Raw genomic sequence first — 27,904 nt, 5'->3', positions numbered from 1 at the left:
TCATCATGGAGCATGGAATTAATCGCTTTATGAGCAGAACTTTTCAAAAAACATCTGGCATGGTGCCCATTGTAACTTCTGGTTCAGGTATTTTATTATGCCAAACACTCGTATACAGCATAGTAAACCTATGTAGAGATGACAACTGTATTTATAGTACAGTAACAGCCTTTCTGAGGCTTTTTTTTTTTATTGCTTACATTTTAAAGTTTTTGTGGAGACCTTTTGATCAGTGATAAACACTGGTTCACAGCATAACTGAAAACATGTGGAAGTGGAGATTTGAACATACAAAACAGATAATCACAGCAGGAAAATATAAATAGTGGACTCAGAGATTTTACATCAATAACAATATAAAAATAGGAAACAAGGAAAGGAGGAAGGACTCCGGCATAGAGGGTAGGGTGATCTTGGAGCCAGAGGGCTTGGTGGTGGTGAAACAGCGTGAAATATTATTGCTTAGAAGTAGTAGAATAAAAACAACTACTGTACTCAGTGTGGTTAATGTGACTTGAAATGTGCTGACCTTGAATTCCAAGTGGGGGTGAACTCAGGACATGATTCAGAGCCGTTCACTAAGGCGTGATCGCTCGCTCCCGGGAGATTGTTGCTCAGTGCGCAAGCGTATAATTTACAGAGCGCGTGCGCAAGCCAATCTCAGCGATGGGGAATCATGCGCTCGTAGTACACAGACTGCCGTTTTGCCGTTTGTGGGTGGTAACAGGGGAAGGTGCTTGTAAACGGGGGAGTGGTGTTGTGGACGCAGGCGTGTCAGGTAGACAAAACGCAGTTTAAAGGGCGTGCATAATTAGCAAAGTAGCGTCATTGTACACGTCACCTGCATGTATTTCAGACAAACTTTTTCATTTCAAGGCACTCTGATGGTCTCACCAGTTTTTTCACGGCACCCCTATGCTAAAAGAAAATACCTAACTTTATATCTGAACAACTTAGCCGTTACATAGAATAACATACATAAATTGATTTAAAAAATGCATGCAGAGACATACAGGTGGATGGTGGTGAAGGCACAGGGCTGATCATGTGGAGTAATTGGGCTTTTTACTGATTGGCTCAATACTGAGATTATGGTTCATGGGAAATGTAGTTCACATTTCAGATGTTACACTTCAGTGCAACACATATATAAAAACAGTACTACAGCCAATCAGTAACAAGCCCAATGACTCCAAATGTTCAGGACTCTAAGAAACGTTCTCCTAGTAATCAACATATATAAAAACGGATGGTGCGAGTTACGATCATGTAATTTGAAGTGGGCTTATGAAGTTAAACATATTCACGTTTTTAAATATGTGATTATGTAGATCAACAAATACAGGATATCGCCATCCCCTAACAAAGGGGATATGTGCAGATTGAATCGCACCCCATTTCGGAGTCAGATGACTCATCGTGTGCACCAATATATAAATGTGTGAATATATACCAAATTACCAAATTTTTTGGGATTCAACTATATTATTGTCTCTATATATAATGCTAAAACCTTCTAGATGCTTAAACCTTTAAAATGTGAACTACATTTCCCTTAAAACATATTTCCAATATTGAGCCAATCAGTAACTGGCAAGGTGACCCCACGTGATCAGAACTCCAGGAAACGTTCCCTTGGCTACTGATATACAAAAGTGAATGATATGAACTGCAATCACGTGATCTGAAGTACTTGGTCACATGGGCTCACGAGGGTGAACGGGATCACGTGTTCCAGAACATGTGATCGCGTAGACCACTGAACACAGGACATTGCCATTTCCCTGACAACGGGAATATATGCAGTCTGAATCACATCCTATCCCGGAGTCACGTGATGCACATAGTGAGTCACGTGACCGGGAATGGAGCCACAGAAAGATATGGTAAATATGATTCTAACATTTAAAATGCTTTCCTGACAAATGGATATACTTCGTTATACATATAGGTCTGCCTCCTAAATATTTTTAAAATGTTTTTATTAAAATATAAGTGAATATGATGTATGATTGTCTCCATGTGTTAATGAGCAACACTAATTAGTAGGGTATTTAAAGACCCTTAAGGACACTCTACTACCACCTTTGAAAAATCTGCCACTTGTAGACAGCGAAACACGTCGGTTGACCCAGCCTTTGCCCTCAAGTGACTTTGGGACTTTCCTATTACAAGCCTGGACCAATTTACTGGATTCACCATTAGGATTCCATCATCTTGGGACTTATTTTTCCTTGCTCCTGAACTGGATTTGTGCACCATGTCATCTGAGGATTCCGAGTGCTGCATATGGTTACTATGCCAATGGGAACATTCTTCTATCGGTAAACAGGACTTGGCAATTATACACACCCATTAGAAAGTCCCTTTCTCCTGAATGAGAGTGGTGTTCTCTGCATCGTGACTTATGTGCATTGTACACTTGGAAGTATACATAGGAACAGGCTTCAGTATTTGAGTATCATGAGGGAGAGGCGCATGTTTGCTGATATTGTTTTTATGCAATTGCTGATTATTCTATGTTGTTGTTGCTGTTGTTTTTTATTAAATTCATCCATTTTGATTATTGTATGCTATCATCCATCATAGCATTATTTCTTTGTTTCTATGCATTTGTAAGGGTGTGACTATTCCTTTATATTTGTAGCTGCTTGAAAACCAGCACATCCCAGCGCCTACTATTAACCTCTTGGTAATTGCACTACTACAGTCTGTCACTGTCAGCAGCACAGCATGGGGCCGGCTGTTCTGTGTGAACAGCCACAGGCTGCCCTACCAGCTGACTTGATGTCGGATCATCCACCTGCGGCCACGACACCCCTGCATAAGCACCGTGGCACCCCTGGGAGCTGTGGCGCACACTTTGGGAAATGCTGGAGTAGAGCGTTCAGGAGTGTAATGGGTCTTCTCTTCCATTTGGAGGCGATCTAAGCTGGCCAGTTTATTAGCATTTCTCCTTCATCCATTTAAGGGACACTGGAGGCTTCAAGACAGTGTGACTAGCTCCTCCTCCTCTATACCCCCCTACAAGCCCAGTCTTAATTTGTGCCCGAGGGGAGCTGGTTGTGTTTCACACTCCTCAGGGTTTTGTAATTAGTTAGAAGCGCTGCTGCACTGAAGTACAGAAGATTCAAGAGGACAGACAGACAGTAGCTGCACTGCCTGTCTGTGTTGATGGAGCTGCTGGTGGGGACCCGCTCGCAAGTGCACGCACTTCGCCTGGGGTCCCCGACTACAGAGACCTACGTCTACACTTGCAGCGCGCATAGCGGACCGCCATCAGTCAATACCGCTACTGGCAGCAGGCAGCTCCGTGAGTACTACCTGGCTTCCCGACTAGCGGGGTAGCCAGGTTAACACTTCATTGGGCGGTATTTTACGCAGCCAGGCTGCTCCGATTAGTGGGGAAGACCAGTGTATAGCGTGCTCATAGTTTAGCTCCGGAATCCTCTTCCTTCGTCCCAGCGGCCCCAGCGCTTCTCTGGAAGTGTGGTGTGCTGGCAGCCATTACCCAAAGGGACAGCGTCTGCTGCTTATCTACACACGCTGCTGCATGAAACTGGTAGCCTACCTGGACTGTAAGTAATAGTGGGGTTTGGGCTGGTCAGGAGAGCATTTAAGGCAGATTAGTAACTACGTAATTATTATCGGTGGTTATTTCCTTCTATGCCTAGCGTTTTCTGGCACTGCTAGGAGCACTGCTAGAGCAAGTGTGGCTCTCTCCTGACTATATCTCAGTTTCCTCCTTTTTGACCTTTTTCACTACACTTTTATGTTGTTTGTGTGGAGTCTGTATGTAGCATGACTTTGCAGGTAAATAGCTGCCAAAGTGTGAAGATAAGTTTACACAGGGGCAGTCATCTACCTCCCGATTGTATGACAATTGCAATTCTGAGCAACAATCTGCAGGGATGTCAGAACCACTGCCTTGGATGGCACAGGTTACATCCGTTATGTCCTCACTCTCTGCTGAGCTGGAGGCTTCTTGAAAAGAAAGAGAGGCTTCCAGATCAGCGGCTCTAGAGGACCCAGCATGGGCGAGGTCCTTAGCAATATCCATGGAGGGATTTCAAATGCCATGACTTTCGTCTTCGGGTTCCATAGGGTCCACAGGAATTACCTTGGGATATATAGTTGAACGACGTCCATTGCACCAAACAGCAAAGCTTTGGAACTCCCAGCATGCACTGGTCCTCCTCCCTATATCCCCCTCCCCCAGCCACAGGCATTCAGTTTTTTTGTTTGGTGCGTGGCAATACGCACCTGTTATACAGTGGGACTGCAAGGCAGTCCTAAGCTTTGTTTTATGTTTTCTTACCTTAAGTTATGAAACTTCATGAGTTTAGCGTTACCGGCGTCAGACCTCCGCCGATGGCTGATACACCAGATTGCTGTATTGCCCTGAGTGTTTTCGGCCGGCCTCTGGCCTAGCTGGTGGCCAGAAGATGCTGAGGTCCGGGACTGCGTTTGGGGAAACGGAGATGTCAGGTAAGGATTCCCTTCACGGAATCATGCACAAGCAGTCCCCAGCCTCGGGTGTTGAGACACATCAGAGCCCGCTGTGTGTGAGAGTTGTACTCGTAACACAGACGATTCCTCACTACGGTGGTCGGGGCCTTATTGTCTGTTGCCGGGGATGGGTGGTAGGAAGCACTAGTATGCACTGGTCGGCGTCTTGCCACTTTGTAGTGCAGCGTACCCGGCCGTTAATAGACGCAGCTTAGGGGAGATTGGCGCTCCCCCGGTCGCTTCTCCCCCCAGACGCTAACTTCCGGCTAAAGGATTCCGGCGTCTGGTATAAGTGACCTCCTCGTGCATGGGAAGCGCGCAGTTTAGCGTTTGCCCGGCGGCTGGAGCGGAGTTTTCAGATGTTTGGGTCTGTCTCTCTGTATACCTCGCCCTTGGGTTTGGTATATAGCACACTCTATATCCTACCTTTCCCCACCGGGGGTTAGTTTAGTTTTTTGAGTACACATTGCAGACAGAGTTGCGCGTCTCTATACATTGAATGTGACTGTGTGCCATCTGCTGTATGTACACTGCCTGTATTTCACAAACTGTCAGGTATTACTATTCCTGTGTTTCCCCTTGTCCTTTTGAAGGTAGGGTGTGTCACTGATAGTAAAAAGTCACATTGTATTATTATAGTACTTTGTATTGCATTGTTCTGTCAATTATGTCAGTTGATAAAGAACAAAGGTCTTCAGTACTGGTGTTTTGTAAGTCCTGTGCTACAAGCTTATCAGAACAGGATGTAAATCTGGAAGGGTTCTGTAAAAGTTGCAGTAAACGGGTGCCTGGAGGGCACTGCTGCAAATCCTGTATCGGCTACGGAACCTTCTTGGGTGGCTGTCACTCCAGAGGTACTGTTGTTCCTAATAAACAAGGTCGCTGAGGCTACAGCGATGGAGTTACCTCAGGCTATGGGATTCCCACAGTAGGTTCTCCCTATTGGGATACCACCTATGAATGTTGGTTGGCCTGGGGTGGGCGGCCCCAGTCAAGGGGTTAGGTCCTCTCTTCAGGGGCATAGCAAAAGAGGTCATAAGACTCGTAATATGTCTCCTCCAGAGTCAGACCCAGTTGATTCATCAGAAAATCAGAAGAGTAGTCTCAGGTTTCTGAGTCAGGCTCGTTGAATGATAATTATCAATCCCTGGTGGATGTCCCTACCTTGGTGAGGGCAGTGAGGTCTGTCCTCAATATACAGGAGGAGGAGGTCCTACCGGCATCTAAAGAGCTGGTCTTTAGACATCAGGTTGGTTGAAAAGATTATTTTCCACACTCAGGGCAGTTAATAAATCTTTTTTCTGAGGCTGCTAGGTACCCACTTGTGCCGGGAGTATGTAGCAAATGGGAGGTTTCCCCCACAATAGACACTCATATTACTAGAGTGGTTAGGAGCGCTACATTGCCTATCCCTACGGCATCTTCTCTAAAGTACGGTGTGGATAGGAGGTTGGATAATTATCTGAAGACAAATTCTTCCTTGTCAGGGGCAGTTACCAGACCAGCCACGGCGATAGCCTGGGTGGCTAAAGCAATGGAAGATTGGACCAAATCTTTGGCTGAAACGATTGTAGCCCTACCAGGATTCAGTAGAGTCCCTTCTGAAAGCAGGGGTGGTCAGCTCAGTCCCTGTGATGGAACGGGGAATGGTTACTACTCAACCTTATTTTTAATCCAAAAGCCCAATCGGTCATTCAGACCTATTCTACATTTGAAAACTTTGAACAAGTTTGTCAGGACACCAAAATTTCGCATGGAGACTTTACGGTCAATCATGTTGGCAATGGAACCAGGGGACTTCATGGTTTCACTCGATATTCAGGATGCATACTTGCATGTACCAATCACAAAAAACCCCACCAGAGATGTCTCAGGTTTGCAGTAAACCAACGACATTTTCAGATCCAGGCTCTTCCTTTCGGGCTGGCCACAGCTGCAAGGGTGTTTACGAAAGTAATGGCGGTCATGACGGCCTGTCTCAGGCATCAGGGGATCAGAATCCTGCCATACCTGGTTGACCTTCTCATACTTGCTCAGTCGCAGGAGACATTACTGTGTTTACTACGGATGACGATAGCTTGCCTACAGGAGCATAGGTGGGTGATCAACTGGAAAAAATCCTCTCTATGACCAACCCAGCGAATGATACACCTGGCGGCGTTACTAGACTCTCAGCAACAAAGGATCTTTCTGCAGGAGGACAAAATTGGGACGCTACAGGCACGAGTACTCAATCTATTGAGCAACCAGGTAGTGTCTGTCTACCTGGCCATGCAGTTGCTGGTCTCTATAGCAGCCACATTCAACATGGTGGCTTATGCGCAGTTCTACTCCAGAGTCCTACAACGGTGGATCTTGGTGCAGTGGGATGGTCAGCATCATCAGATAAAACAACAGATGATTCTGATCGTGCCAGAGGTTCGTCTCTACTTAGCCTGGTGGCTGTTGGTGACTCATCTAAACAGGGGTCGTCCGTTGTGGATCACGGAATGGGTACTCCTCACCACAGATGCAAGTCTCCGAGGGTGGGTAGCAGTCATAGGTCAGCACACTTTCCAGGGAAAGTGGACAGCAATGGAAAGTCGTCTGCCAATAAATGTGTTTAGAGCTCAAGGCAGTGCACACTGCACTTCTTCAGGCGCAGGACCTTCTTCGGGGCAGACACGTCCAAATTCAGTCCGACACCGCGATGACTGTGGCCTATATAAAACATCAGAGAAGCACACGAAGCCCAGCGGCTATGAGAGAGATGGCAGGGATTCTGCGGTGGGCTCAATTGGGAGTCAGACTTCCTAAGTCACCAGGATGTACACGCCGGAGAATGGGCTCTTCATCCGGAGGTGTTTCAAACCCTGGTGGACAAATGGGGTCTACCAGAAGTAGACCTGATGGCGTCACGTCACTATTACAAGGTCCACAGGTACGGGCCCAGGATAAGAGACCCCCCAGCAGCCTTCGTGGATGCTCTGTCAGTAAGATGGGACTTTAAACTGGCATACCTGTTTGCTCTGCTCTCCCTCCTCGCAAGGGTGGTCAGGAAGTTCAAACAGGAAGGCAGCAGGGTGGTGCTAATAGCTCCTGCCTGGCCCAGGAGGCATTGGTTTGCAGACCTGAAGCGTCTTATCAGTAGACAGTCCATTTCCACTGCCTCTGTGACCAGACCTGCTAATCCAGGGTCCATGTCGTTACCAGGATTTACTATGAATTGGCTTTGATGGCTTAGCTCTTGAGTCTTCCGTGTTAAAAGCCCCGGGGGGTTTTTTCGTCGGTGATGGAGACAATGCTCAGTACACGGAAGCTGGCCTCTGCAAGCATATATCACAGGGTTTGGCGGTAATTTTTCCTGTGGTGTCATAACAGGAAATACGACCCTAAATTATTTAAGGTGGCTAGAGTGCTGGGTTTTTCTCCAGGCCGGATTGGACTTGGATCTCCGTCTTGCCACCTTGAGAGTTCAGGTGTCAGCTTTGACGGTGTGGTTTCAGTGCAAAATTGCTTCTCTGACGGATGAGAGAACATTCATGTAGGGGGTACTACGACTGCAACCTCCTTTTCTCCCACTGGTAGCAACGTGGGATTTGGTTCTAGTTCTCAGGGTGCTTCAGACACATCCCTTTGGATAAAGTGGAGTTGAGTTGGCTGACGGCGAAAACACAGTTTCTCCTGGCCATCTCGTCAGCTCATAGGGTGTCTAATCTGGCAGCTTTGTCATGTTGCTCTCCGTACTTGGTATTTCATTCGAATAGAGCTGTCCTCCGGACCAAGGCGGGTTATCTCCCAAAGGTAGTTTCCCAATTCCATATTAATGAGGAAATTGTGGTTCCGGTCTTCCAGACTTCAGGCCTGTCTACAGGCAAAGCTTTATTTGATGTGGTCTGAGCTATCAAGATCTATGTGGACCGAACGAAGGCTATCAGGAGAACAGACTCATTGTTTGTGTTATAAGGGTTCCATAAGAGAGGCTGACCAGCCAACAAGCAGACGTCTCGCTGGCTTTGTATGACCATCTCACAGGTCTATACGCAGACTGGTTTGCCTGTAGCTAACAGGGTGACAGCCCATTCAACTCGGTTTGTAGGACCGTCATGGGCGGTAAGACAGGGCGCCTCTGCTGAACAACTGTGCAAGGCAGCCACCTGGTTTTCTGTGAGTACGTTTATAAAGTTCTACCCTTTTGATAAGTACGCCTCCAAAGGATGCTTCCTTTGGGCGGCGGATTCTCCCAAGGACTGCGTTAGGACTTCCCAAGGTAATTCCTGTGAACCCTATGGAACCCGAAGAAGAAATACAGAATTATGGTATGAACATACCTGTTGATAATTCTTTTTCTTCGAGGTCCATAGGGTCCACAGGGCACCCTCCCTGATGCACCTGGCCTCAGAGGGACCCTATGCTTAAGACTATATATCATAAGATTCCCTCTTCGTATGTAGTGTGTTTCTGGTGAAATGCTTCTTCTTTCTCCATTCTCTTTCTCCTTGCTGCGAGGCTTAGTCACGAACTGAATGGCTGTGGGGAGGGATATAGAGAGGAGGACCAGTGCATGCTGGGAGCTCCAAAGCTTTGCTGTTTGGTGCAATGGACGTCGTACATCTATATATCCCAAGGTAATTCGTGTGGACCCCAGGGACCTCGAAGAAAAATAATTATCAACCGTACCATAATTCTGTATTTCACGTACCACTGCGGGATCCTCCCTAGGGTCTCAAAAAAGAGACTGTTGCCCTCAGTCCTCCAATCGGAGGAGGAGGAGGATATGCCAGTTATAGAAGAAAGTGAATATGCTCAAGATTCGCCTAAAGAACTCCAGGAGGAGTCTGAGCTGGACATTTCTGCAATCCGCCAGGTATTGCAGATACATGAGGAGGACACAGGTACTGCTCGACAGACTTTCTTTCTAAAGAAACAGACATGCTATTGCATTTCCAGTCTCAGAAGAGCTAGATTCTCTTCTGATGTCAGCTTGGGCAGAGCCGCAACAACCTCTACTCAACAGGAGGATAAGTCCACTACCAAGCCTAGTGCATAATAGGCTTCCCTCTCACCTGGGGGACCCCAGAGTTGGAGTGTGTCTTTGGGACTTCAGAGAAGTATGGATGTAATCTTGTACGGACGCCTGGGTCCGAAATCTTATCACTCGGGGATACAAGCTCGACTTTCAGTTTCAACCTCCTTGATTTTTTTACCACAGGTTTGCCAGTTTCCAACGAAGGGAGTGTCGTTTTACAGCAATCTGTAGACAAGCTTCTGTCTGCCAGAGTAGTGGTCCATGTTCCCGGACATCAGAACGGACAAGATTTTTACTCCAGTCTCTTTGTTGTTCCGAAGCCAGATGTTTCTGTCAGACCTATTCTGAATTTGAAGGATTTCAATCCCTACCTAAGGGTTTTCAAGTTCAAGATAGAGTCCCTTCAGTCGATGATTGCGGGCCTAGAGGAAGGCAAATTTACGGTATCTCTAGATATCAAGATACACCCGCAGTCACACACAGTACATAGGCATGCTGCATATCATTTTAATCCGCAGAAGCTGCGTGTGCTATCTAGTCGCATAATTGTGCGAATAAGACGCATTTGAAGGTAAAAAGATGCACAAAAAGATGCTCGGCACTACCAAGTCACACTGAGCTCCCACGTTATGTGTGGCGCAACTTGTAGCGCATGGAGGATAGATGTATGTGGGTACATCTGTATGTCAATTTAAAATGTCACACCAGCTGCTAATAGAATCATTGCTGGAGCCACTTAAGAGTTTTGACATTTTTTTTTCCAGAAAGATAAGTAGTCAATTGTCCACTAAAATAAATCATTATAAAATAGACTTTTTCATTTAGGTTGACTTTGTTTTACCAAAGTGGCTAGAAATTGTCTCTTCTTCCATTATACTGCCTGCACTGCACAGCATTAGAAATAATTAGCTTGCCTCTAATAATGGTATTAATGGCCTACCAGGTTGTTGTCTATGAGACATACTCTGCGATGTTTAGTAGCCAAGTGAACATGAAATGGAAATGATCCATGCATGCTACAGAATTTTAGTAAGTGAAGCACTGACGCCATTGAAATCATTATGGGTGTAAAGTTTATGATGGCCAGAATAATATCTATACAAAACAAGAATGGTCTTACAATTTTGCGCTATTGGTTGCTCCAGCTATTTCAAAATGTCAGAATGTCAAAATGTTTTCCATAGTGTAGTCCATACATGAAAAAGAAGCATCAAAGGAGGAACAATGGAATGATATTGTTTAAACACACAAAAAGTTTACACCCCTCCTGTTGGTTAACATAGAATAGGGTGAATGAGTCCAATTCCAAGGAGATCTTTAAGATGTCCAACTCCCATCAGAAGCACCCCGATAGTGGATTGTACATCGCTCAATACAATGCGCTTACATGTATGCTTACTTGCATAAGTGTGGTATAGGCATACAGCGGTTTCTTTATGTCCTCATTTGATGTGTATCCAGTGGGGATCCTTAAACCGATATGCATGTAGCCCAAAATCCAATAAAAAAAACGGGGAAGGGATCACAATAGAGACTAATAATTCCTTCGAATTGGACTCATTCACCCTATTCTATGTTAACCAACACGAGGGGTGTAAACTTTTTGTGTGTTAAAACAATATCATACCGTTGTTCCTCCTTTGATGCTTCTTTTTCATGTATGGACTACACTATGGAAAACATTTTGAAATTGCTGGAATAACCCATAGTACAAAATTGTAAGACCATTCTTGTTTTTGTATTCTTGTATGTATAAGTAGATGACTTATTGTATGGTTTTCTTGGCTGCCTTTGGAGTGCAGCGCAAAGGGTTAGAGAATTTTTTGTATATTTCATAGAATGATATCTATAGCCTTTTGCTAGCCCATATTTAGATCTACAGTAATCCTACAAGTCAAATGACTTGAGTTGCGAAATAAGATTTTGGCTTAACATAAGGGCTTAGAGGAACCTTCCTGTGAAGTATGTTCTATCCAATTTGGAATCCAATATGATACTCAAGTGACCTGCTGAAGGGACAGCCACATCTATCACTTTAGTTGAAGAATATATTGGGGACACCACAATGGAAGCTTGATACCTGAGAGGCCAAACATTGGTGTAAACTGCAGCTGGATTACTGGGTCCACATCACAGTAGAAGGTTTCAGACTTCGTGGTTCTGCATATGAGCCTGCACATTATTTGGAACACTTTATTCTCTGTAGGTACCATTTGTAGGCTGTGACATGTCCTGAACTTGAGGTAATCAGTTCTCAGTTGACCATATAACGGGACCTACCTGACTTTGAGCCTGGGTTGGACTGAGAATGTAAGTGAACTAAGAATAAGGATTGGAATACATATATATAAAGTAGCTTTAATGTCTAATCTCATAGCAGACCTAGCTCCAGTCACTGGCTGTTAATATTACAAGACAGTCTTCTAAACATAGAAGAGAAACCAGCTTCCCCAATGATTATACACGGGGAGTTCAATTATATGTTTGCTCCCTTGATAGAGATTAGACCAATTGCCTGCTCGTATAGAAGTCAGTGATGCTATATTTGTGCATCACTTGCAGCAGTCATTACTTGCAGTTTCCTTTTTCTGCTGCATGTAGGTTATCAATAAGCCAGTCTGCCATTACAACTGTAACTTGTTTTTCTCCACTGTCAGATTCCAGTACAAGGCTTAACTACTATACATGTTAAAAGAGCAGCTAGCATTTACATAGCAATCAAGTACGTTCAGTGCTAAGGAGAAAGCATTTTCCCCTGATAGGTAACAACAAACCTGCGGTTGACGGTGGGATTAAATAATAGTGAATGTAGCCCCAAATAATAATCTAAAGCCTTATGGGCCCCTTATCCTATAAGATAATTGTGCAGCTCTCATGTCCCAGGCAGAGAATGATTACACACAAAAATTATAGTCCGTATCCAAGTAAAGTATTCTTAGATCATTTATCATATAATATTTCTAAGAAATGACCTCACAACCAGTGTAATAAATTCACTCTGGTATGATACAGATTCTTATATGGTCCTTAACCGCAGAAGGATTCTGTTGGGGTCTTACAGAATCTTACATCTAGAATGCAGTGCGAATAGGGATTGCATAATTTGCTCAATGGTGAATATTGTAATCCAACAGCATGTTTCTCATACTCCCGCAACTCTCAGTGGCAAAACTCTCATCCAGATGTTTTGCCATTGTGAGGATGCAACTCGGGCAATGTCATAGAGTGCGAGTGTTTAACTCACACCCTATTACTGACCTAGAACTCTAAAAAAACCAGACCTGCTTCAAGATAGCGAGTCTAACCTGACCAGGTCAGAGTTACACAGAAACATGCAGAGATCCATGAGATTTGTGAATGCTTATATGTTTAAAAAAATAGTAAATTGTAATAATGAAAAAAAAAAAAGAATTACGTGTGGTTCCCTCCTAAAAGCACAACCAGCACCGGGCTTTTCTGAGCAGGTCCTGCTTGTGAAAATACAGGGGGAAAAAAAATGTAGGGTTCCCCTGTATTTTCATCAACCAGCACTTGGCTTAGTGAACCAGCACTGGTTCTGGAAATATAGGGGACAAAATGAGTAGGGGTCCCTGTATTTTTCATAACCAGCACTGTACTCTTTGTAGTGGGGGTGTAATGCCAAAGCCGGGGTACCCTTTCACCGGGTCCCCCGGCCATAGCATTCATAGCATTGAGGCCTGAGCTGACCGCCAGTCAGCTCAGGCCTTAATAAATGGGCTCTCCCTCTCCAGGGCACCCCAAGCCTGGGCTGACAGCCTGGGGCTATCCCCGACACCCCTGGGTGGTGGGTGCTGGGTTGATTGTTTTAAAAAAAAATAGAATGATAATATTGTCTTTTACTGGAGAACTAGAGGCCCTAGCAAGCCTCCCCCTCATGCTGGTACTTGGAGAACCAAGTACCAGCATGCAGGGCATTAAGAGCCCACTGGTGCCTCTAGTTCACCTGCATAAGAAATATTAAACTAAAGACAAGACTCGCACACTGTGAAGTATAATTTTATTAAAACATACATGCACACTCACCCTCACGCATACTCACCTATAATCCCTGTAGCCATTCATGTCCACTTGTCCAGTAGCATCCACAACACCTGTAAAAAAAATAAATAAAAATCCATACTCGCCTACCCATTGATTCCAGTCCATGTATGCATCCACGTCTTCGGAAAACAAAATAAAAGAAAACCCTGGAGCCCATGGACAGGTACCATTCTCTAAGGACAGCACCTTGTGAATGAGGGCTCAGCCACTTCAATTCACATAGAAATGCATGGGCTGAGCATTGATTGGCTGAGAGAGGAGAGCCTCCGCCTCTCTCGGCCAATGAGCGGGTCCCACCATTGACTTCAATGGTGGGAACCGCTAGGTTGCTAATGCTTACCTAGCAGTTCCCACCATTGAAGTCAATACCCCCACTGTAAAAAACTAAAAATAAAAATAACCACATCACACATACACTATGTGGGTCCCGTCACTTGCCGGAGAAGAGCTGTATGTGTAAACACATACAGCTCTTCAGTCCGAAATTGCTTGGGACATTGTGTTTTCCTGTTTTTAATGCCCGGGATGTTACTGGAGAAGAGGACCAACCTGCGCCAAGGGGTAGGTGAGTATTTTTTTAAATCCAAACACTGGGATTCTAATGGAGAAGAGGATCGGACACTGGGGACAAGGTGAGTATAGTGTGAGTGTATGTAATAAGCTTTTACTTTCTATGGTGTGTGTGTGTATACTGTGGTTATTTTAGTATTTTTTTTTTTTTACAGTGGGGGTACCAGTGCTGGCCGTCTGCTGGCACTTTTAGTTCTACAAATACCAAAGGGCAGGTATGCTGGGACCTGTAGCCCCACTGTAAAAAAACAATATTACACTATGATTATTATCACTATTACCCCTGCACCCACAGGGAAGAGGAGGCCCAGACCTGGGGTGCTCAGTAGAGGGGCAACCTCCTTATTAGGGGGCACCCACCTCCCTTGGGATCCCCGGGCTGAGCTGACTAGCTTGGGGTGTTAATGCTTTGGTCGGGTTACCTAGTGAAATAGTCCACTGGCTGTGGCATTAAGCCTCGGTTAGACCGGCTCACAGCCCAGTTCTGGTTCATTAAATACGGGGGACCCCTACACATTTTCCCCCTGTACTTTTTTAACCAGAACGGGCTCACAGAGCCTGGGGATGGTTACGCTCAGGAGGGGGGACCCCACGCTGTTTTTTTTTCCCCCTTCAATTTAGCCGTTTTTTCGCTTAATTACAGGCCGAAACATACATGGATCTGTACATATTTCTGATAAACACACTGCTCAGGAGGGGTCAGTGGTGCATCTATAATGGGTGCAGTGTGTGCAGGGCACATTGGCCCCCGGGTCCAGGGGGACCCGCACCGCACACCCTGCATCCATATTATTTTAAACTGGTGGTCCCGCGTCGGGTGTCAGCGTTGCTCAGAACACTGGAAAATGGCAGCCGCGGCCATTTTTCCAGTGTTCTGCGCATGCGCAGTAGACTCCAGGCACACACTAGCGTCCGGAGTCTACTAAGGCTCCGGTGGCTGGCCAGCCGTGTCAGTCGGCTGCCGGCCACCGGGGAGAGAGGAGGGGGCCCCGCAGGGGGAGTGCGCACGGGCCTCCTCCTCTCTTAAGACGCCCTGGGAGGGATTCTATTTAAAAGTTCTATTTTTGGACCGAGTTTGCTTAATTTACACTTGTGATTATAATCGTGCTGCTTGGTAAATTCCTGTGTTGTATTCTTGTCTATTGGCCCTCATTCAGAGCCGTACGCTCTGAGCAGAGCGCATGCTCTGAATGAGGGCCGGCCTCCATAATTATGGAGCGTCCTCCTGGACGCTCGTATAGCTGTGGGTCACCACCCACAGCCTATACGAGCGTGCAGTTTGAGGGCCGCGATGGTCTTGACCATCGCGACCATCGCCACTGCGAGCCGGAGCCTGCGGTTGAGGTTTTCAACCGCAAGGCCCAGAGTGATTTTGGGCCTGATTCAGACCCACTCGCAAGCGGCTGTCCGCTCGCAAGTGGGTTGATGTTGTGCACTGCGCATGCGCACGACGGCGGGAGCTCCGTCGTGCGCATGCGCCAGACGCGACGAGCGAAGGACTTTCCTTCGCTCGTTGTGTCTGATCAAAGGGGGCGTGCTGTCGATGTTGATTGACAGCACGCCCCCTTTGGTGGGCGTGCCGGGGGCGTGCCTCCCTGACTGGGGCGTTCCCAAGGGAATGCCTACCGTCAGAAGCCGGCCCACTGACATCACTAGTGATGTCAGTGGGAGTGATTTTGGCTCTGATAGAGAGAAAAACTCAACCGCAGGCTCCGGCTCGCAGTGGCGATGGTCGCGATGGTCAAGACCATCGCGGCCATCAAACTGCACGCTCGTATAGGCTGTGGGTGGTGACCCACAGCTATACGAGCGTCCAGGAGGACGCTCCATAATTATGGAGGGCGGCCCTCATTCAGAGCGTGCGCTCTGATCAGAGCCAAAATCACTCCCACTGACATCACTAGTGATGTCAGTGGGCCGGCTTCTGACGGTAGGCGTTCCCTTGGGAACGCCCCCGTCAGGGAGGTACGCCCCCGGCACGCCCACCAAAGGGGGCGTGCTGTCAATCAACATCGACAGCACGCCCCCTTTGATCAGACACAACGAGTGAAGGAAAGTCCTTCGCTTGTCGCGTCTGGCGCATGCGCACGACGGAGCTCCCGCCGTCGTGCGCATGCGGAGTGCACAACATCGACCCACTTGCGAGCGGACAGCCGCTTGCGAGTGGGTCTGAATCAGGCCCTATTGAAAGTACTTGCGAGTTTGGCTGATGGTGTATTTATTTATTTATTTCTTTTTGTGAGTTCACCTGTGTTTTGCAGAAAGAATAATAATAACACACCCGTTTGCCTTTTGTAAATTTCCGAGTTTGAAAAAATGGCAAAACACACCCGTGAATGCACTCTCTGACCAACACGATTTTTAGTCAATTTACCCCCTACTGTATACCATAATATATAAAAATAGCTGAAAACCAATTAAGGGAGCTAGGCAGAATAGGCAAGTTCTGGCAAAAGCTGTGGCTGGAACTGGAAGACCTAAATGTGGTGATAGCTGACAAGGGAATGCCGAGAGAAGAGTACACTGGGAAGAGCTAAGAGAACTTTTAGGGTAGACAAATCTAGCACAGAATGTAGAGAGAGTGTATGCAGTGTATAGGGATACATGTACAATGCCTAGGAAGTAGTGTGTGAATGTTTTAGTTTAGTATATGAATGAGCATTGTTATGTGTTTAACAGGCAATGGTGTTACATTGCCTAGAGATTAATTATGTTCACCTCAATGAACTTGTCACTTGTTTTCAGAGGCTATAATTCACCCAACCCCTCTGGCTGCTGTGTCTGTGTAAATGTCCATTGTGCACGTCGCTGCTCGGATCTAATATATTTGCATGCATTCAAGGTTAAAGAATCCTGATATTAATACTTTTGACCTATAAACCAGCTCATAACCAACCACAGTAACTTTAGGTTAGAAATACAGTTTGTAGCCTACCTTAATGTAAATTTATTTTATATTTTCCAGTAGTGATTGGACATGAGCTTGTCAGCAACAGCCAAATGGTACTTTGAAGTGACAGAAGCCCATAAATAAATCCCTGCATCTTCTATTGTTAGCACTACGCCTGATTCTGCTGTGGATGCAAGGCCTATGTTACACAGACTAAGAGATTGTTTGCCATTGCGCATGTGTGTAAGCCGCATTACGCAGCGATTGATTTGCAATTAAGCTCACACAGAGGATTCACTTGCAAAGTACAGGGGCAAACGCAGGATGTTTACAGGAGGGTTTACACACACGCACACACACACATATATATATATATATATATATATACTGTGTGTATGTGTGTGTGTATATATATATATATATATATATATATTATATATACATATATATATATAAACACACACACATACAGTATGTCACACACACACCTACTATGTGTCACACATACATTGTGCGCACACTTACCTTGCAGCAGCTGTGGGTTGTAGATCCAACAAGGATGGGACCTGGTAGGCTGGCACCATGTCATTAGGCCCCTCCCCCTAACGACAAAATGCCGTGATTCGCGGGCCAGTCGGGAGGGGGCAGAGCCAAATTCTGAGATTCTAATAGAATCACACCATATAGGCTCCGCCTCCTCCGATTGACCTGCAAATCTCTGCATTTTGCCGTGAGGGGGTGGAGCTTAAGAAGATGGTGCCTGCTCTCCAGTCTGTCAGGGGGGGTTTTCTGGGTACTGTCTGGGGGGGGGTTTCTGGGTACTGCGTGCGCTAGTGAAATGAGTGACAGGTAGTAAGTGTTTGGGGGAGGTAATAGGGTGGGGGGTGTTGGATAAACACAGGCGCGCTGGACCGTTTAATCCAGGGATGTGCGGTTCAGTTCTCCAGTAATCCGAATAGCAATGCTAACTAATGCATGCGCACTTCGAAGCATGCGCAGTGAGCACCATCGACCGTTCTGCGTACTCTGTTGCAGTTGCGATCCGTGATGAATTAGGCCCGATGTTTTCAGTTTTGTACCTGAGCGGCAGATGTAAAATGCTGTCAGTGGGAGTCTCTAAGCACTGAACGGCGAGTGAGACATTAGCATATTTTCACAATTGCGGTATGTTAGAGATCGCAGCTGCAATGCATTTACGTTCACATCTGAATCAGTCCTGTAGTGCAGTTTGAATGCTGTGTCTTGAATGTGAAACACTAATGCAGTGGTTCCAAAACTGTGCGCCGTGTCACCCTGGGGTGCCTCAGGACACTTGCAGGGGTGCCTCAGGTTGGTGGTCCAGTACCAAATCAAATTATTTATGGTCAATGTAAATATGTGGACAAACAGAAGCGCAAACCTGTCCACCACCACATAACTGAACCTAAGGATGACAGGTAAGCACAATTTAGTTAATAATTTTTTTTTCAGAATTTCTCATTAACAAACTTTTGGCCTAGGGTTGCCTTGAAAATAATGCTGATACTCTAGGGCACCGTGATTCAAAGAAGTTTGGGAACCACTGCACTAATGCATTCAGCAGCTGGGCAATGTTGATTAACCTAGTGATGTCACCGTGACATCATCGGGAATTCTCTGTGTGTTACAGGCCTCATCAGTAGAGTTACTGTCAGTAATTTAAACTAGAGCTTTATACTAGGCTTAAGCCATGGGCTAAATTAGTATAAGCATTATCTATAAAAGGTGGGAGCATTATTGTAGAGGAAAGGGGCTTAGGAGTTGGCCTTACGTGTCCAGTGAGTCAAGTAGGGCAGGCCATCAGCCACCTAATGTCAACGGTTTTGCCATCGATGGTGGTGGAATGGTTCTCTCCCAATGATGGCAGGCAGGATGCAAAAGTTTTTTTTTTCTTTTTTCTATGTCCCCAACATAGCCCACATTAACCCTCGCCAGGATTAAGTAGTCTGGAAGTCGGTGGTCGGCATTCTGTCCGCCGGCTTCATAAACGTATACACAAGCATACCCATCATCATTATCAAAGCACACGAGCACAAACCCTACGGTAGGTGCAAACTATGCACCTGGAATAGGTCCAGCTCTGTATAGCCAGCAGTTCCATTGACTTGGCCGCACTGAACACTGCCTCGTGAGAACGCCTCAGTATAGCCCAGTCACACTGGGATGCATATGACTCTGCATCGCTAGTACTCTTGGTTGCCGAGCATGCACAATGCATAAATACATAAGCTACACTGTGAAACGGGCATATGTTTAACTCTGCATTGGTCCAATGCTTACAAGGAACACTGCCCTCCACTATCAATCATAAGGACATTAAAAATCATTATCAATAATAATATGTAATAAGAATATATTTTATATTGCACCTTTAGCCCAATAAGACTTGAGGCACTTTACATTATTGCAGAGGGTGAGGTAGCCATCTTGGACATGCCCAGTTGCTGTTCTTCTAAGTAATCATTCACCTCAACCGCTGTCCCATTAATCAGGCCCTTAAGCTTACAGATTAAGGGCCTGATTCAGCAAGGAACGCAGTTACTAATACACACGCAATCGGCTGATTGTTGTGTACTGCGCATTCGTATGTATCGCAGTGCGCGTGCGCGAACTAGCCATTGCGATTGGGACTGCGATCGCAGTGGCTACTCAGACCCATCGCAGAGTGATTGACAGGAAGTGCAGTTTGTGGGTGGTGACGGGGGGTGGTCGTCCGAACGCAGGCGTGCCAGTGCGATTGAACGATGTTGTATGAGCGTGCATAAATGATCGACTGCGATGCCCTACGCAGCCTGAGGCTTGATAGCGTGCGTGGATGTTAGTAATTTTTGAGTTAAGGTCAGAGCTTGTGCAAGGGTGCGTGAGGCTGCGATGGTACTCGATTGTACCAATGGTTTTGCAGTCTTGCTAAACATTACGGATGTGTGTAAGGTAAAGTGGGTGTCCTTATGTTGTGCTGAGATTGCATTGCGATCTCAATGGATTAGTATACTATCGCAGTTGAACTGCGTGCGTAATCGCTATTGCATTCGCAGTTGTGTTCCGTAGTGAATCAGGCCATAAATTCACTACCACACATGCAGTACATACACTAGGGTCTATTTTTGTAAAAATCCAGTTAACCTACCATTGTTTTTACACTGTGGATTTTAAACCATAGCACATGGTGGAAACTAAAACAAATATAAGCAGAAAGCATACAAACTCTACACAGATATGTGCCCTGGTTGGAGTTGAACCTGCTGTGAGGCAGCATTTTTAAATAATATATATTTAACAAACATTTTCTAATGTAGAAAACTTACTAACATAATCTAAATAATAAATATATCAATATAATCAATATATATTGTATGCATATTTTATTTAAAAAGAATAAAAAACATCAACAAAGGATTCTGGTATAAATCAATAAATAGGATTCCTGTATATTGCCATGCAGTAGTGCATATCAAATGCATACTAATAGTCAAGTGTTACTATTAATTTATGTATCCTGTTCACTTTTTCAGGTTTATCAGTATATGCATGAAACCATTCCTGTAAACGGCTGTCCAGAGTTTCGTGCTCGTGCTACTGCAAAGGTGAGGTGTCTATATCTTGTTCCCTACTTGCATACCTTCTAATATTGCAAACAGCAAAATCAGGACGCAAATCATGCATTACCCACCCAGATCTGCCCACTCCATGCCCAGTTTCACCCAAAGCCTGCTCACATCAAGGCTGTGAACTAATTGCGCTCAATCCAATTTACTCACCGCTGCATGCGAAGGGGCCAAGTTGCCGTTGCAAAGACATGTAAATGCCAGCAACAGCATCATATTTTGCCCCCCTCGGTGCCCTATCATGTCCCAGATTCGTGCATTTTTGTGCGCAGCCCAAAAATCCACAAATTCGGCGGTACCGTAATTGCGCCATATAGGATTGGGCCCAAAGTGATGAGAATGTAGAATATACAAGAGATAATTGCCACGATAAGATTGTAACCACCACCTGTGTAGCTTTAATAAGAAAAGTGCTATAAACTATTAATCCACATTTACATGTTTTTGATTGAAGTAAATAGTATACTTTAGCTGTCCCATGGGATAGCATGTGGTTTGTGAACGACGTCGTTCACAGACATGTCGCTGGTACACACTGGCCGACGGGCACCAGATATATTGGCCGATCAATTGATCGGCCAATATATCTGTCAGTATATACCCAGCTTTACCTGGGACCTCCTCTGACTGCCGATCAGCTGATGACTGCTGTCAGCTGAGAAGCAGTAAGGTGTCGGCCTGCACTTTCTTGAATCTCAGCTGACTGCAGCATCAACAAATCCGCTGGTCAGAGGAGACCACAGCTCAGCCCTGCAGCAGGTCAGTGTGATCAGCAGGCAGTGATGGCGCAGGGGGGAGGGCAGCTGTGGGGGGATGGGGGGCAGCAGATGCGCAGACACTTATTACTGTATTTTTTCCGAAAAATACAGTGTGGAGGGGATTCGACACGACAAAGCTTTATCGGAAGCTATGTCCCGGCGTGCGGATGTTGATACATCCGTATGATAAGTTAGGTTTTCGCAATGTGATAATAAACGTTATTATCACTTGATAACCGCATTGCAAATTTTGATAAATAGGGCCTGAAGTACAGTTTATAAAATAAAGTTACCAGAAAACACCATTTTCTGTACAAACACCAAACAGTACATAACGTCGTAACATCATAATTAGGAAGGCAGAGGAATGTGAGGACTTCAGTGCAAAACAAGACATTTGTGGAATACAGTATATGCACTAAACGACATATCGTTCAGTGTGGGCACCCTGCAGTGTAGTGAACGATAACTATATCGTTATCGTTCAGTCTTTCACTGTCGGGTAGTGGATACCCTTAGAACAAGCTCACTAGATGTAGAGGAATGGCTGAAGCAATAGATGAAACAAAGCTACTACTGACGATATCAGCAACAGATTGCAAAATACTTTTATGTATGAATAATCGGGCATAATTTGGTCAGCTAGGATTAATATTTTAGTATGTAAATTGTAATTAAAACATTGCATTGCCAGTATGGGAACTGTTATCTGATACTGTATATAAATGTTTTTTCCTATTGCCATGCCTTAAACAAACTAAAATACCTTTACCCCACCAGTGCCCTTATTTTACATTATTTTAGCAGTGCTCCTTCTAGTAACTTTAGAAAGAGACATGCTCCTTATTCAGGAACTTAACTAGGTATTTGAAGGCCCCATAGCAAATGTTTGTAAGGGCCCCTATGCACCACCCAATGGTGAAAAATGTATATACCACATGTAACTTTGACAAGGAAGATGGGTCCTCCTAAGCTCTGGGCCCCATATCAGCTGCGTGTGTGGATTAACAGAGACCGTAAAAAGGACGATCGTGTCTAGATAGACACCAGATGTTAGACAGTCAATAGGTCGACTGGGACAAAAGGTTGACACACTAAAGGTAGACATAAGACATATAAGAAAGTCGACAGGTACAAATGGTCGACTGGGTCAAAAGGTCAACATGAAAATGGTCGGCACAAAAATGGTTGACACATGATTTTTTGTTTTGTTTTTTAGCCCTAATCTTCACCTTAACCATCCCCTTGGTGCCTAACCCTAACCGTCGGGGTAAGTGCCTAAACCTAACCGTCGGGGTAAGTGCCTAAACCTAACCCTAACATACAAAAAATAATTCACGTGGCAACCTTCTGTACCTGTCGACCTTCATACATGTCTACCTGTCGACCTTCATATATGCCTACCTTTAGTGTGTTGATCTTTTGTCCCTGTCGACCTTTTGTCCCAGTTGAACTATTGACTGTCTAACATCTGGTGTCTATCTAGACATTGTCGACCTTTTTACTGTCTATCTATAGTCCAGGAACCCAGCAGCTGCACCCCTTGCACCTATGGTAGTTACTCCCATGCCTGCAGCATCACTCTGTTGAGAATAGAAATGCTGGGGCTCAGGAGATGGCAGTGTAACTCAGTGCAGATAGAGGGATGGGCTCCAGAGGCAGCCTTGGACCCGTAGCAGTCCTATTCTCTGCCCTTACTGTAGCTACAACCTTGACTATAAGTGGCAGCTTATCTGCTGCAAATTTAGACAGGTCTGGAGATAAAATGGAGGGAGGTATCTGAAAGGGTAAGGGTGACAGGTCCTTACCTAAAGAATGTTGTTCATTTTCTTTTCCTGAAAATGTTCAGGATCTTATTGGAAGATGGAATACAATGTCCATATCATTAGTCGTTATCCAAATTTGCTTAAATAAAGCAGGGACTACTCAGAGAGTATCCTTTGTAGGACAAAATTTCACCACAAAATGGCTGCCAGTAGCTAGGCATCCTTTATATAGGGCTGTGACCTGCATTGTGACATCACATTGCATGCAGCCAGCAGCTAGAGATGGCTGTAGCTTAGATCAGCTCTGGCACAGATGCCATGCAGCATCACTCTGGTGAGATTAGAAACACTAGACCTCAGGAGATAGCAGTGTAACTTGGTGCAGGGAGAGGGCCGGGCCCCAGAGGCGGCCTGGGCCCCGTAGCTCGCCCATTCTCTGCACCTACTGTAGCTACTCCCTTCCCTGTGAGTGGCAGCTGGTCTGCCAAAGATTGGTACAGGATGTATGGTGACACAATCCTTTTAGCAGATTGTTTTAGCAGAGGCAGATCTGAGATCTGCTGCAAAAATGGACAGGTGTGGAGGCATAAATTAGGTGTTGAATCTGCGTCCAGGTCTCCAGTAGGATTGTATCAACAGTCTGGTCATTGGATCGACGGAAGATTGGACAAGTGTGTGCCCATCTTTAGTCATGCAGCCTTATATCAAATGAATAATTTGCTTTATCCGTTGTTTCTAAATTAAAAACTACAGATAGAAAGGAGGGAGGTGTCTGAAAGGGTAAGGGTGGCAGGCCAACATTTGTTATATAGTCCTTACCTAAAGATGTTTTTCAGATTATTTTTCTAAAGATGTTGCTGTTTAGGATCTTATTCGAAGATGTAATCCAAACTCCATATCAGTGGTTGTTATTCAAAGTCGCTTAAATAAAGCAGGATATACTCAGAGAGCATCAATATAGGACAAAATGTCACTACAAAATGGCTGCCAGTAGCTGGGCATCCTTTATATAGGGCTGTGACCTGCATTGTGACATCACAATGCCTGCAGCCAGCAGCTAGAGATGGCTGTAGCTTAGATCAGCTCTGGCCACAGATGCCATGCAGCAACACTCTGGTGACCTCAGTGTAACTCAGTGCATGGACAGGACCAAGCCCCAGAGGTGGCCTGGGCACTGTAGCAGCCCTATTCTCTGCACCTGTAGCTACGCCCTTCTCTGCGAGTGGCAGCTGGTTTGCCAAAGATTGGAAGAGTGTATAAAGTGACACAATCCTTTTAATAGATTGTTTTCGCAGATGCAGATCTGAGATCTGCTACAAAATTAGACAGGTGTTGGAGACAAAATGTAGGGAGGTGTCTGTAAGGGTAAGCATGACAAGCCAAAATTCGTTATATAGTCCTTACATGAAGATGTTATTCAAATTCTTTTTTTTAAGATGTTGATGTTCTGGACCTTATTGGAAGATGGAATCCAGAGTCTATACCATTACTTGTTATCCAAGTCTCTTAAATAAAGCAGGAACTAGTCGGAGTATCAGTGTAGGACAAAATGTCACCACAAAATGGCTATCAGTTACTGTGCATCCTTTATATAGGGCTGTAAGTGGCAGCTGGTTTGCCAAAGATTGGAAGAGTGTAACCGGTGACACAATCCTTTTAGTAGATTGTTTTAGCAAATACAGGTCTAAGATCTGCTGCAAATTTAGACAGTTCTGGAGATAAAATGGAGGGTGGCAGGGGAGTAACCAGAGGTATGGGTGCCCCATAGCAAAATTTCCTCGGGGCCCCCATAGGTCTACCTATACAGTGCCCCTGTAGTTGTGCTTATTGTGCAATACCCCCTATAGTTGTGCCTCTTATGCAGTGCCAGAAAATCCAGGGGAGGGCGCGATGAGGATGATTGCTCCCCCCCCACAGGCAGAGGAGACTGCTGCTGCAGCAAGCAGTTTCCCTTTGCAGCTCAGCACACAGCAGCATGTGCTGGGCTGCTCAGCTAATACATAAGAGGGAGGGGGGAGGTGGGGGGGGCGACGGCAGACCAGGCCCCCGCTGGGCCCCTCCAGCAAGCCCGAGTAATTAGTACCCGATCCCCTTTCCCCTCTTGGCGCCCCTGTGCGGATCTGAGATATGCTGCAAAATTGGACAGGTGTGGAGCCATACTGTATATTGGGTGCTGAATTTGGGTCTAGGTCTCCAGTAGGATTGTGTCAATAGTCTGGTTTAGGGATGGCCATCGGTGGGGTGTTTATCAATGGTTACCATCGAATGGCCAATCAGTGATTACCATCGATGGCACAAAAACCATCTGTGGTGAACCATCAATGTTTTTCACCCCCTCGGTGGCTACCAAAGCTGGGGGCACGGCAGGCAGTGGGCTGATCAAAAATGGGGGTGCGGCTTAGCGGCGGCTGATGGCAAAGTTAGTTAACATTGGTTGGCCACTATTCTGAAAACATCGATGGACGATGGCTATCTCTAGGTAGTCTGGTCTGGAGTTGGATCCTTGGAAGATTGGAAATGTGTGTACCCATCTTCAGTCATGCAGCCTCATATCAGATGAATAATTTGCTTTATTCAATGTTTCTAAATGAAGAGCTGCAGATAGAATGGAGGGAGGTGTCTGAATGGGTAAGGGTGACAGGCCAACATTTGTTATATAGTCCTTACCTAAAGATTTTATTAAGATTCTTTTTCTGTAGATGTTGCTGTTGAGGACCTTATTGAAAGATGTAATTCAAAGCCGATATCAGTAGTCGTCAGGGGCGTAACGAAGTATTTGAAGGCCCCATAGCAATAGTTTGTAAGGGCCCCTATGTACCACCCAATGGTGAAAATGTATATAACTTTGACAAGGCAGATGGGCCCCTCTCAGCTCTGGGCCTCATAGCAGCTGCACCCCTTGCACCTATGGTAGTTACTTCCGGATTCTTGTCCATATGTGCGGAATCACTCATTGCAGAACAACAATAATTGTTTACTTTTCTGGTTCATATCAATTTTTGGCTAATGCGTTTTGGGACGACAGATCCAATGCCTGTACATAATTCCACACGTATTCATTCAGTATGTGTAAGGATAATTCCATATGAAGAAAGCAACCCTTCCTTTGTTCAGATTAGTCACATCAATGCTTTCAGTGATCCTTGAGGCTCTAATTACAAAACTGTGAAGGGTGCTTTATATGTAATTCAGATGCATCATTATGGAGTTTTCAGAGGTTTCAGGATGAAGCTAGTGAAGGCAGAATCTTGGCTATAACTTCCACGCTGAAGTCTATAATTGCCAATCTATAAGTGATACATTTGCAGCTGCCTTTAATAAAATGGAGATAAGATTAGGCTCAGTGCTGTTTAATAATGTCTCTCTCAGTAGTACTGAATGCATATTTTAACAACCCCATTCATGTTCTTTTATTTTCGTAACTTTTCAAATGCTCTTCAATGAAAGAGTCTAGATTTCCTTTCACTGAATACTTCACTAAATTGCTAAGGAACAGGTACTATACTGCTTTTGTTGCACTAGGCACTGTTATCTTACATTTAAATGCATCTCATTTCTTTGTTATTCGTCTATACAGTAACCACATGGTATCTTATCGAAATAGTCTCATTTTTACAACAAATGATTTGAAGTACAACTAAGCAATCTTAAATTAAAGATGGGTCTTGCAAACATTCTTGCAAAATGAGTATATGAGAACATAAATGTGCTGAAATAAATATCCAAGCAATGTTTTGCTATCTCATATAAGGGCACGACTGTATAATAAGCAAGAAAGCGTGTCTCTGTCTGTCTGTCCTTGATGCACGGCCAGAGTTTTCTACCTAGCTCCACCAAATTTGTAGTTTGACCAGGATTAGGTTTTTGCCTAGGTTTGAACTTCGTAAGAGCCATACACTGTCACACAATCCCTAAAAATGGGGACACTCTTAAATTACAGGGCTGGCTCAAGTGGAATTTGGCAGTTTGGCAAAATCCTGTGTGAAAGCTACCAAAGTATCCTTTTCACCTCAGTCTGACCAAGTGTCAAACATTATGACACGAGCAAGGTCATATTAAATCCAGAGTTAGTCCTTTTTAAAGTGACCATCCATATATATTTGTCACACAGAGCTCATTCATGTTATGCCACACAGGGCCCATTCTGGTTATGTCACACAGTGCTAACCCTTATACACATTATGTCACGCACTAGTAGTGCCCCTTATACATTATGCCACACAGTAATGCCCCTTTCACTGCACAGCAATACCCCTTACACATTATACCACACAGTAATGCCCTTTACAGATTATGCCACATAGTAGTAGTGCCCCATATAACATATTATTCCACACAATAGTAGTACCCCTTGCACATTATGCCACACAGTAATGCCCCTTAGACATTATGACACACAGTAAACCCCCCCCCAGCAATTCACCTCCCTGTCTCCCTCCAGCAGCCTTTTTGTCTCCCCCTGTGTACGATTAGCAGCCAGCTGGTGTGGATTTGGGGCCAGGCCACCAGCTAATTACAGCTGGTGCACCAGCAGGCAGCGGAAGACATGGACAGATAGTGCTGATGCTATTTGAGTCTGGAGCTGGCTGTGAGCCAATCGGAGCTCACAGGCCGGTAGCCAATCAGGAGCAGCCACTGCTGATTAGCTGCCGGTCCGTGAGCTCTGATTGCCTCGCAACCGGCGGTGCTGTCTCTCCATGACTGCCTGACCTTGCGCC

The 27,904-nt window shown here is 45.2% G+C and overlaps 1 protein-coding gene across 3 annotated transcripts in view; it reads left to right on the top strand.

The window, feature by feature from the left end:
• LIN7A (lin-7 cell polarity scaffold A) overlaps positions 1-27,904 on the top strand; it is a 110,882-nt gene that overhangs the window by 48,653 nt on the left and 34,325 nt on the right. For all 3 annotated transcript variants that reach the window (XM_088454374.1, XM_088454375.1, XM_088454376.1), the window contains exon 3: positions 20,570-20,641. In XM_088454374.1, coding sequence (XP_088310500.1) covers positions 20,570-20,641 — 72 coding nt within the window. The remainder of the gene's footprint in view (positions 1-20,569; positions 20,642-27,904) is intronic.

Source organism: Taudactylus pleione, unplaced genomic scaffold (genome assembly GCF_031769625.1).
Source record: "Taudactylus pleione unplaced genomic scaffold, aTauple2 ptg000040l, whole genome shotgun sequence".
Classification (NCBI taxonomy): domain Eukaryota; kingdom Metazoa; phylum Chordata; class Amphibia; order Anura; family Myobatrachidae; genus Taudactylus; species Taudactylus pleione.
The sequence above is the reverse complement of the archived record's forward strand: the minus strand, read 5'-3'. Positions and strand labels throughout refer to the sequence as shown.